Source organism: Pagrus major, chromosome 12 (assembly GCF_040436345.1).
Source record: "Pagrus major chromosome 12, Pma_NU_1.0".
Lineage (NCBI taxonomy): Eukaryota > Metazoa > Chordata > Actinopteri > Spariformes > Sparidae > Pagrus > Pagrus major.
In genome coordinates, this window is record NC_133226.1 from 13,083,643 (window position 1) to 13,095,912 (window position 12,270).

Consider the following 12,270-nt stretch of genomic DNA (forward strand, 5'->3'; position numbering starts at 1 on the left):
CGTCTATAGTGCATAAGACAGTGTGGACATCCATGGTGTGTCCACACAGGTGTCTTCAGTCTTAACGCCATAATAAAGTATCTCCTGTGTGTTTCCTCCACCTGTTTGGGCGGGAACCACCGCCTGTTTGGTGACGTCACATCAAGCGCATTCCACCTGTTACTTTTGTTTTGATTGTTGTCAATAAAGTTGAATGGAAAAAAAATGTGCTTAGTAGAAACAGAGCTGTATCAATCATGAGCTTCAGAAAAGGTTTTTTTATTGATGTACAATACATATCAACGCCAACATGGAGAAAAACATGATAACATAACTCCAGAGCTAGCTGGTCTGGAAGAGTCTGTCCATACTTTCAGGTGAACTGGTCCCAGAAATGTATCCCACACTGAGAATGTGGTTTCCTGTTTTTATTTGTTTCAATCCAGACAGAAATGCTGCCCTAACACATCTCCCCCTCCTCTTAGCAACTGCGTCGCAGTTTCAAACTCCAGTGGGATGCTTTTCATCTGTGACGGCTTCAGGTCTCTCTCCATCAGCTGGGGAGAAGAGCATGAGACACGCGGGTATGAGCATTATTAGAGTTAACTTCCATTTAGTTTATTTTTACATTTAAACCAGTAAAGAGATACTAAGATTGAAAGTGTCGCATCACCTCAAATGTAGTTATCTCCAGCACCTCGCTGATGTCTTCCTCTTGTTCTGGCAGGGGCTTGTTGATCATCATCGCAGCTTTGGCCACATCTGGATGGTGATGTTTCTGCAGTGTCTGCAGGATAGAGGGAAAAAGAGTACACCTTACATATACTTACTTCCATTATGTTAGGCTTTGTAATATTCCTTCAACTCGTTTCCTAATCAACGTGACAGAAACCTTGGCTAACGTTAGTCACAGTTGTAGTCGGTGCCATGGATGATTCATTTGAGAACCGATCGAACGATCACATGCTGTACACACCTTAATCTCCCACAAGCTGCTTTCTAAGGCACGGCACTCAACAGGATCCTCTTCATCCATTAGATACGGGTCCTCCAAAGGCTCTGTGATAATGAATAGACACATACATCAACATACAGTATATCCAAATATCCCTTACTAACTGTCGTAAATATTACAGTGACTCGGACAGGGAATCAAAAAACCCCTGACATTTTGAACGGTCAGAAAATGTTAAGAAATGTATAATCATAAACAGTAGAGTGACCGACACTCACCATCTTCTGTGCTGGGCTTGTGTATAAGGATTCTGCAGGATGGGTGGCGACGGATCAGGTTGTAGATGAAAGGCAGCACGATGAGGAGGGCTGTGGACGGCGCTGTGAGGGCCAAGCGAGCAAGGCGTTTGGCAAACGCAGCCACTAAGTACACTGGCAGGTGACTGGAGGAAAGCACAAACACATACAGCATTTATGTTAGTAATATACTGTATGCTTTTGATTTTTAATGGTCATTATCTTGAATAGTCAGAAGAAATGTATTGCTTTGACAGTTCAAATATCCCAGATAGTCTCCCCAGTTGGACTCATCAGTGGCTAGCAAACACTCCAAGAGTACAGATGCAGACGTGATAATCTGAGACAAACATCATCTCTTAGTGACGCACAAATAATCTCACCTGGAGCTAAGGAAGATGTTCGCTAGGTGGAAAAATCGTGCTCTGTACTTCACGTGGAAAACAGAAGGCTCAAGCAGATTATACAACTTCTTGTAGAAATCTGGGTAATCTCTGCAAAAACACACACAACATACAGGTTACATTTTATATGATTCAAAAACATTTTGCAGTCTATTGTTCTTTGTAGATTCAGAATGATCCCCGATTTTGTGTTCAAATGTCTGCCTTTTTTTCTCCATTCTTTTTTCATATGATACTCACAGGTTGTGTTGATGTATGAGAACAAAAAGGCCATTGAGGGCAAGCAGGCTGATAGCTCCACCTGTTCAACAAACACATGACAAAATGCCACATCCTGATTACCAGCAGTAACCAATACGAATAATACATCTGAGAGACCCGCCACTATGGCAACTTCGTTCCTCATTCTTTGACTCTCTCCTTGAAGTTTTGGTGCCGGGCAACCAAATAAAGGCACCATTACTTTGAACAAAATTACGCATTTTTCTGGAAGTGCACAACTCAACAAAATATATAACAAATGGTCTAATCATTTTAATGCAGAAATGTTATATATCATATCTTCAAAGTAGTCACTGAGTACAGTCGCATCTTACCAACTTCATAAGCAGCAGTCAAGAAGTCAATCATCAGTGTGGGTTTACTCATGTGGGGCAAAATGGAGTCATGGAGGATCACCAGGACCTTTTTATACATGTTGCTTGGCAGCTACAACAGAGAGATGAGAAATTAATGACACACAGTGCACATTGTCAGATGTGTACATTTAGATTGTAGAATATTATTTAGCATAAAGAAAACTATTGAAGTAATCAAGATTTTGTCAATACCTTATACTTGAGAAAGCCCAGCCACATCCTCTCAAAGACACGCTTGTGTTCCTGTAATGAGGCAACGTGTTTAAAACTGTATCTGGGAAACATTTCAGTTGCAAGCAGAAACGTGAATGCTTGATGACAAATATTTTTTACTTACAATCAGTTTAGCAGCTTTCCAGTCCTCATGCTTGGCTGAAAAACAATACATCACATTCATTTACAAAAAAGAAAACCCACACAGTGACAGTTCAGCACAGCAAAAATAAACTCAAAAAGCTCATCCCACCTTCCTGTTTGACCATAAAGTTGGTGAGCTCTGACTCCTTGCTTGGCACACTGATGTTGGACATGAGGGTGAACACATTGCTCTGATAAATTGGCACCACAGCCTTAAAGGAACAAGACAAGGAAACACTATTCAGTACACCAAGTACTGTTCACAAACTGCATCTAAAGAGTGACAAAGAAATCATTACAGCAGATGAGCCCAAAACTGAACAGATTTCTCCTACCCCTTTGTTTTTGTCCATGACTTTGCCCACATTCTCCCGGACAGAGCTCATGACATAATAGCGTACATCCTCCATCTCAAGGAACTCCTGGAATCTGGAGATCAGCAGTGAGTTGTCTGTAGTTTTGGACAGCAGTCGCTCCACCACCGCCTGACCATGAAATAACAACAGAAATATCAGAAGTTGCCTGTTCCACCAATGACAAAAAGGTTGATGTTATCAAAAGCGTTACATATTATATTAATGCTTTTCATATTATTATTCTCAATAATGACGGCCAGGTTGCGTGACACAAAATCCTACCAGGATGAGTTCTCTTGGGAAGCTGTAGTGTTCACTCCAGTCCAAGTCCTCGAGCGGATGCTGTCCTTCACCTGCAGCGAACTTCATCAGGCAGCAGAGGGCGCTCTCCTGAATCCAGACAGGTATTTATAAATATAGTTATAAAACACTAAAATATAACAGAGGACTGGATTCCATTTGTCAGGGCACCAGGAATATGATAATGCTTAATTCCAGTTTTTTTACTGCGACATCATACAGATAACAACTAAATGTTGATTGGCATCTACAGACATCAGCTGGTATGCAATGGCAGTGTACAAGATGAAAGCCAATAATCTGCCATTTTGTCATCTACCACTATTTTCATGGATTTCAGCAATAATAATAAACTTGCATACAGCAGTTCATTTATCTGGGCCAATGAGAACAACGTGTTATTATCAAAGATGTTGACTTCAGGATTTTGGTGGTAAGAACAGAACTGCCTCATGTAATTTCCATGTGCACAAAAAGGGAAACACTAAGAGCTCCAGCCACATTGCTACATTCGTTCTGTTCTTGCCCTGAGCTGTATAGACTTTGGCATTCCATCTTTGAGACCTTTTCTAGTATTTGTAGAAAAGCAGTCGACCCTTCTCCATAAATTTCACTGTTTGGTGTGGCCCCAGTGGATGCTCCTCTAAATGGGTGCAGTATAAATATGATGGCCCTCTGCTCTCTGCTGGCCGGAAAGCTTATACTATCCAAGAGGAAGGACTCTGTCCCACCATCTTATGGCAAATGAATAAGAGAGGTTATGCATTATGTCCACCTAAAAAGAAATCTGATGTACCATTTGAGAATAAGGAATATTCTATGCCACGTGGCAACCATTTATATGGCAGCTACTAGCATAACTGTGTGACCCATATTTGTGTGTTTGCTTTTTTTCAAGTCGGTATTGTACAGTACTGTTCTCCATCCTTCTTGCTTTCTCTTTTGTTTTTGTTTGTTGTTTGAGCATCTGGCTGTAAAAATATTAATGATCCAGGGGCTGGGAAACAGGGGGCTGGAGTAGAACTTGATTCCACTGTCCTATGTTCAAGCTGTATTGGTTTTTTGTGATATATCTGGAAAATAAAAAAGACCTTGATAAAAAAAGAAAAAAAGGAAAAGCCAACCTATAATACACACCTAAACTGCAACTATGGCACTATTTATTTATGGTGCTGTGCTCTCCCCTTACTTTGCACTGCCTTAGCAGCAGCATGGCTCTTTATCAAGTGTGTGTGAGCACCATTTCCATTCAGTCAACTCACCTTGACTCCGTGAAGTTCGTGGCTGAGGTGCTCCAGCAGCATCTCCACACAGCTGTTGTAGCGGTGTCGCATGAATATGCGGTACTTGTCTTCAGCACTAAACCCTCCTGAGCAGGAAAACATCCAGACAGACAAACGCAATCATATTTAGTGATATGATTTTTCAACCCTGGCCAGAGTGTCTAACCATACTGTTGTCTGATGTACAGCCATGTTAATCCCAGAAGAGTGGAAACAGTGGACGTTATTTATGTACAGCAGTGCTTGTGTCAAACTTGCTAACATCTCCATCATAAATAGGATCATCAGGCTGTACTCACCACTGAGCGCCTCCTCCTCTCCGGGCAGTTTTCCCATAAACAGCTCTTTCCTCTCCAACAAGGTGCAGAACAACTTGCTGCACGCATTGACAGCACTGATAACATCCTTCTCCTTTTCTGACTGAACGCCGACATGGAGAATACAAACACATTCAGAGTAATGTTTCAGTAACCTAAAAAATGACAACCTGCTAGCTAACCAGCATGTATTCAGTCGAGGTGCTCACACGAATAAGTGTAGTGAGTTGGGTATACTTACCTCAAGGACCTCGAGGATGTCGAAAACGTCGTTGGCATGTTTTTTACTCTCAAGTACACTATCGACTTTACTGTTTACGTCAATTTTAGCTTTCTTTACACTTTCTTGGTTTGTTTTTGCCGAACTCACGTTGCGTTTTTTGGTCGGCGCCATGATTACTGAGCAATGCTGCGTTCACGATACATTCGAAAAATACGACAAAATATTATTTCGAACATATCGGAAGGAACACATCCGACACACATTTAAACTCAGTACTTGAAAAGATTGTATGAATATTGTAGAATAAAGGTGTACATGATATGCATATAGATGTTTGGGTTTTTTACTTTCATTGCCCTAGAAGTACGGCAATTATTGTTGAGTGGTGGGAGTTCTACTTTACAGCAAATCTAAAGGTCCATGAATGCAACATTAGTCCAAACACCTCAACTGTTGTTTCGCCCCCTAGTGACTGGAGGGTGAAGTTCTAGTTTAAGTTTTACCTCCTGAGAACATTTTTATCAAAAAATACATTGAGCTGACTTTTGTGAACACATTACTCGAGATTTAACATGAATTTAAATTAATAAATAACTCTGTGATGTAATATAACACGATTCTTTCCCATGTAACCCATATCTTTACTACTGTAGCTCAGTTATAAAGGCTATAGTGATACATGCAAATAAAAATATAGTGAAAATAAAAGGTACATTTCTTTCTGTCTTATTTCATTTCCAGTTTTGATTTGCTTTTATTAATGATATTAGCAACATAACACCAACATAACATTCAACTGAGGGTATTTAAGTTGCTTCAAATTTTTGACCCAAGGTTTGGTCACGATGCTCTTTCATGTACATCTCAAAAATAAGTAAGACTGGTATACTTAATAAATAATGATCACTGATATTAAACAAAATATAGATATCCACTTAATTTGGCCAACGCAAGTGCTGAACCCTAATATTTTACCTGATAACAGACAGAACTGTCAACTTGTTACAGTTCGGTATAAAATTTATTATACTTAATATATACATGATCAGCATCAGTGAACTCAATGGAGTGTGTAGATTCAAAAGCCTGGAGCCAGGCTACCTCATATTAGCTTCAGCTGAACTTTAAAATACCTTCTTGCATAGAATCTAGACAGTGGATTTTACCCCGTGGTCTTACGGTGACATTGCGCGACAGACCCAGTGTGGACAGGAGGACTTACAGTAGCAACCAGTGCAACTCTTTCCATGTACGTATGTGTATGTAAGTAATGTATTGAGATAGCCATGAAAAAACAAATCCATCCTCAAGGGTCATTGTGCAAGACAAGAATACCAGCACTAATGGGCCTGAGACAGTTTGGCAGAGGGCGTCCACATTTCTTACAGGGTGAAATCAACATTAGGACACAATCAGGGTAAAGTAAAGAACAAAGAGGCTTTTATTATTCCTGTTGTTTGTTTAATAACATTTGTGTAAGAGAAGCAGAATTTAATACCACTAAAAAAAATAGTCAATCTTGGAAGATAAACCAAAAAGAAAGTTTATTCCCAACAATGAGTGAGAATGTTTTGGTGAGAAAATGTCTTCTTTCCGCAGACAGGGTGATCTAATCGGAGTCATTTCCTACATCTGCATTGTCCTGTAGAGAAAGAGAGCAAAAGTGAATAAGAATATGTCACATATATGCAACATGCTACATAAATGCCGTTAGTCTATCATTACTTCCAGATACCTGTTTCTGATTCTTGTTGTCTCGTGTGTAAACAGCCGTGGCTTCAAAGTCATGGATAGGAAGCGTGGCCATCCAACTGACCATGGCGCCCTCCTGACACTCTGTCTCAACAATGGTGGGGTAGATGTGAGCCTCCTTGAAGGCCTGGATCGCCTCCTCTTCACGCTCCCATTCCAGCCGCTCGTGCAGCCCGTCCCCTCCGAAGCGTTTGTTGTACCGGTCAAAGTGAACTCTTTCCAAGACCAGTCCCAGTCCCGGAGCTTTGGGTACGTCCACCTTCTCCTGTCCCCAGCTACGCTCCATCACGTCCTCCTTTGCGTAGCCCTTTATCACCGCAATCACTAGGCCAATCATCTTGCGGATCTGGTGCATCATGAAGCTCTGGCCTCGCACCGTTATCACAGCAAACTCAGTGTTGCTGCGGATGAAAGGCTCTCCGCAGGACATCTCTGTGATGTAGCGGCGGGCGCTGGGGTCATTCGGAGCCTTCTGTGAGGTGAAGTTGTGGAAGTTATGGGTGCCTTTGTAGAGCGAAAACAGACGGTTCACCCTCTGAAGTGTCTCCGGCTCAAGGCGAAAGGCTGCTATATTCCCAGTATCATAGTCTTTTGGGGAGAAGGCCACTGTTGGAAGCATGTAGCAGTATGTACGAGCGTCACAGTTGTTTTTGGAATTGAAACTCTGGGTGACCCGTTTAAGACCTGTCAGAACAAAAAGTAAAAATTAATGGCTGAACGTAAAAACCTCCTCCTGAGCTGGATTATGAGAACAGCATCACAATTGGTTACATCAACATTGGTGACACTTATTTTCCACTATTATTCCTAGTATGACAATATTCAGAAATTGATACAGGTCATGTAAACGGCATATTCTGTTTGGGTATTCCTCATTGGGCCCCCTCTGAATGTAGCGTTTTTAGATGAAGAAATGTGGGATGTGCCATTATTATTATTGTTTCTCTGGACATGTATACAGTGCATTTGGAATATGTGCCTCAATCGGGGTTTTTACGGCAGTTTGCGACACACGCTTTCTTGCCTGTTTACAGTTGTTACAGGTTACTCTTGTCAGCTCTGATGAGCACTGTAAAAAAAACAGCCAACAGTTCATAAAGCCGAGGTTGAGATGCAAGCACAGACGAGAAGTCCACATTTCCAGCGCATGGCCATAAAAGGGATCACTTGAAGAGCACAATTTTGCAAAACATGCAGTAAAGTAAATTCCTCCATTGCATTTTAATAGTACGTGTGTCATTATGTTATCGGAGGACGCACGGCTGCATGTAAACGGGAATATTAGTGGAACATTGAGTTTCATTTGCCATGTTAACAGCTTAGTCGGAATATTTCTTTTTCAGAATAAGGGCAAAAAACGGAATATTTTGAGCATGTAAACGTAGCCACAACATTTATGTAACCTGAGTTTTAGGTGGATTCTGTCCCTTAGCATTCCTCATCCCAACATCTTGGACTTATTCCAAATTGAATTCAGCAAATCAGAGCTGCAAAGACTAGTCAAATAAAAGAACATTTTTGATTTGATTTGATTTATTAACCTTTTAAGTCATTTTTCCAAGACAATTGTCAAACATTTGCTGGATTCAGTTTCATAACTCTTAGGATTTGCTACTTTTCTTCGTCATTAATGATAGTAAATGAAGAGTCTGGATTTTGGACAGTTGGTTGGACACAAGAAGCAATTTGAAGACGTCAATTTGGCAGATTAATCAATTAATTGATTAATTGTTGCAAATTAATCAATAATGAAAATAATTAGTTGCAGCCCTACAGCAAATACTAAAAGATATCAGGAACCAATGTCTCACCGAGCACTCTGATCTGTGGTGGCAGATGCTCATTGATTTTCTCCATGACGTCTTCAATCATCCGCACCTTTAGAGACACCACTTGGCCAGCTGCAGACACACCCTAGACGAATTCAAATAGACAAACACCAATACAGTTTGTTTGACGTATGCAATCTCTTACCATGGATTGTTAAAATCTCAACACCCTCCTTTACATTTCAGTTGTTACATAACAGCTTGGCAGCACAATACAGAGGATACTTGGTTCGTCTTTATAACTGCAGTGTTGGCCCAGTGCTGTGAAATGAATTCCCATTGTGACCGGCTGCACAAACTCATACCTTATCTGTTCTGGCACATCTTTGGAAAGACGTCTTCTTCATGTCCTCGCCATGGTTTTCAGGAATGCAACCAGATTTAATAAGTGCAGTGACCAGATCATCTTCAATGGTCCTAAACTGAGAGGCGCTAGGATTTCTCTGAAACACAGATAACATCTAAATGTAGCAAAACGTAAGAAAATACAGTGCTCAGACCTGAGAGACGAAAACCAGCAACAGTATGTACCTGCATGCCATAGTATCCCTTTCCACAGTACGCCATGAGGAGGACCACTTTCTTTTTGGGATATTTCTTTTCGTCTTCAGTGTGTTCCCCCTCTGCTTTTATCCTTTTTGCAGCCTGAACCTTCTCAGTAGAGTCTTCATTTTCCTCATTGGCTCTTTTCAGCTGCTTGGCTGTCTGCTCATCTCTGGCTGCTTCAGTCATCGTGCAGAGGAACCTTGAAAAGCCACCTGTGAAGATAACACAAAATATACCGTGATAATGACGCCATAATTCACTACCACCTCTGTGTTACATGCACATTCAGGAATACAGTATGTCCTTGAGGCTTGTACGTAAATGTGAAACATGACTAAAACACCCTTTACACAATTTATTTAGAAATCCTGACACAACAGCACTGGAGCAGAGCCATTCACAGCTGGCAAAATGAATTCATTCACACGGGGGGATTATCTTGGTCAGGTTGGCTTACCGTTTCTCACTAACGTCTGTCTCTGGTTGACTAAGGCACTCAACAGTGGTCGGATTTTGACCATGTCTCGCTACGCCATCAACTTCATGCAGCTCAATGATGCAAACTGGCACATCATCTTAACTGTTACGGAGGCTAACGCGGAGCAGAACCCAATATTCATATAAAACGAACTTTAACCTTCCGCCGACGAGATATACAACCTCCTGAAAACGGAAGTCGGTCGTTTAGCTTAAATTTTATTGACTATGTTTTTATATGTTAATGAATTTAGTGCAAAATGTAGCTGTGACTTAGCTAACAGCTCTGTATCAGATGCAGCAACATATACACATGGCCGACGTCAACTTTGACCTGATGCAAATATCGCGAGACTCGTCTTGTTCTCGCTTCTGCCTACGTCACGGCAGTACTGTGAAATCATTTTGTCAAAGAAAAGGATCATTTCGGCTGGATTTAGAATATTTCTTTAAGACATAGGCCGGCTCGATCATCAAGTCAGAATAAAAGATGCATTGTATTTTGTGACAAGAAAAATATTGATTGCAAAAGACTTTATTTTTAACCTCTTTATTATTACTTTATTCACAAATGCAATGGTCTAAATCACACATACAGCGATTCAAAACAGAAATAAGACATCATATGGAAACATTACACGCTATGAAAACTTGTAAAGATCAATTATTTTTCTTTTAAAAAATGTCTTTATTTTTATCATATGTATTTTCTTATTTATTTATATGTTGAATTTTATTTGTGTTTTTTTCTGTTTGTGTTTGATTTTAATCAAGATTTGTTTAACTTTTAGAATGAATCTTTAAGATTACAATTTTGGTTAAAGAAAACTGTGTGTCTTGAATATGGCCCAATAGAAAAAAAGAATAATAATAAAAGAAAATAAAAGGTTCAATACTGCAGCTGCATGGGCGTTTCTGTTGTCTTCTTCTGTTTCCAAGCTGTGTTGACAGTTTGAAATCAGGTGTACAATAATAATAATAATAATAATGCGTTTTTAAAGGGAAAAAATAAAGAAATGCAGCCTCCCTGTGGACAGAATGCAAAAATGTAATGCCTGTCCTTAAATTCAGTATTATCCCTGTTTATATTATTTGAATCCCTATGATATACAAGGTAAGTTGTTCATCCACATATATAGAAATTTGACCTTTAAACCTTTAATTTGATCTTTAATGAAGTCTGCTAATGTAAGTAAATGATCAATCTAAAACAAATTTTGCATGTATGTAAGGATCGTGTTCCAACAAATTTGCATGATCTCATCATACACCCAACACTCAGAAAAAAAATGTTGGTATGGAAGTAAATTTAGCATTTAATGATAATGGCTTCATATGTTTACATTTAGTAGAGGAATCCCATCAATGTCAAAGGACAAATACAAATAACAAAACATTTAGGGGGAACAAATCCATATGTAATAATATGTTTTTCCACTAGAGTGCAGCAAAATCACACAAATAGGTCTAGAAGAGTCTTCCAGTTGCTGCAATGTTTTTAAATGCTAATGGCACAGAGTTGTATTTAAGATTCTGCTTTGCAACGGTATTGACCTCTGATATTGTTATGCTTGGAAAAATTGTAGATAGGATGAGATTTTTCTTCTGGGGTTTTGTGTTTGCTTGTTTTTTAGTAAAAAAGAGACATGGTCCACAGCAGAAGCCTTTCCTCATCATTTGTCATCCATAAAAAGAAGTTTTATTACATTCATCTACAATAGCCAGTCATCATAATGAGCTGTGACTCATGTAAGTGTAATGCATGTGCGTAAACCCTTAAGTCAAAGTGTAGTGGCAAAGAGGTTCAAAACTTCCAGATCAGACAGGTGTTTATGTCTTTCCCAAGAACACCGCCACAACAAGGGATACTGGTTGTCAAGAGGCCAAACCTTTAGACTTTTCATCCAGGGATGGCCTCAGAATGCACACTTGCACTTTTTCATAGCACCTTATAAGGTGATCAAGTAGTTTACTGCTGAAAACCCAATGCCAAACATAGACATGCAATGGGAAAAGGGCCCCTGCTGTTACAACCCCATATCACGCAAGACATGTGTCTATTTTTCCAACGAAATGCTGTTTTTACCGGACATAGGTGATTGTAATTGTGAAACAATGATTCCTCATGACTGCATCTTATACAGTTCTGCTGGAAGAGGCAGCTCAAGAGCGGGAGTATTTTTAGACAAATTAGTATGTCATTGCTTTAGCCTTCTCTTTGACAGTAGCAAACCTCAGCTTGAGTGAGTGTGAATCACAAAATTAAAAAGCTATGAAACCACTGATCGAAAAGACAACCTTTTTCAGTTCACAAGTGGTGACTGCAGATTTTCCCACTCAGCTGTCCTACAGTAACCCCCAAGTATAAGGTTTAAATGACAGGAGTCTTTTAAAGGAGACATATTATGCTCATTTTCAGGTTCATGATTTTATTTTTGGTTACTACTAGAATAGCTTTACAGTTTTCTCATACTGTCGAGTGCTGCAGCACTGTATTCCCCCTCTGTCTGAAACACTCTGTTTTAGCTCCTGTCTCTTTAGGCCCCCCCTCCTGAATA

General features: G+C 39.9%; 2 protein-coding genes across 2 annotated transcripts; both read right to left on the reverse strand.

Moving 5' to 3' along the window:
- Positions 1-242: 242 nt before the first annotated feature.
- noc4l (nucleolar complex associated 4 homolog) lies at positions 243-5,280 on the reverse strand. Its single transcript, XM_073477890.1, has 15 exons — positions 5,127-5,280; positions 4,868-4,988; positions 4,548-4,654; positions 3,268-3,375; positions 2,965-3,114; positions 2,739-2,841; positions 2,610-2,644; positions 2,465-2,515; positions 2,231-2,342; positions 1,875-1,935; positions 1,614-1,724; positions 1,213-1,376; positions 956-1,038; positions 653-766; positions 243-536 (listed from the first exon to the last, which is right to left on the reverse strand). Exons 1-15 carry the CDS (start codon positions 5,277-5,279, stop codon positions 417-419), a joined length of 1,593 nt encoding a protein of 530 aa, XP_073333991.1. The 5' UTR covers position 5,280; the 3' UTR covers positions 243-416.
- A 1,246-nt stretch (positions 5,281-6,526) lies between these two features.
- On the reverse strand, positions 6,527-10,001 carry pus1 (pseudouridine synthase 1). Its single transcript, XM_073477906.1, has 6 exons — positions 9,693-10,001; positions 9,221-9,447; positions 8,995-9,132; positions 8,672-8,774; positions 6,844-7,544; positions 6,527-6,750 (listed from the first exon to the last, which is right to left on the reverse strand). Exons 1-6 carry the CDS (start codon positions 9,754-9,756, stop codon positions 6,718-6,720), a joined length of 1,266 nt encoding a protein of 421 aa, XP_073334007.1. The 5' UTR covers positions 9,757-10,001; the 3' UTR covers positions 6,527-6,717.
- Positions 10,002-12,270: the final 2,269 nt, after the last annotated feature.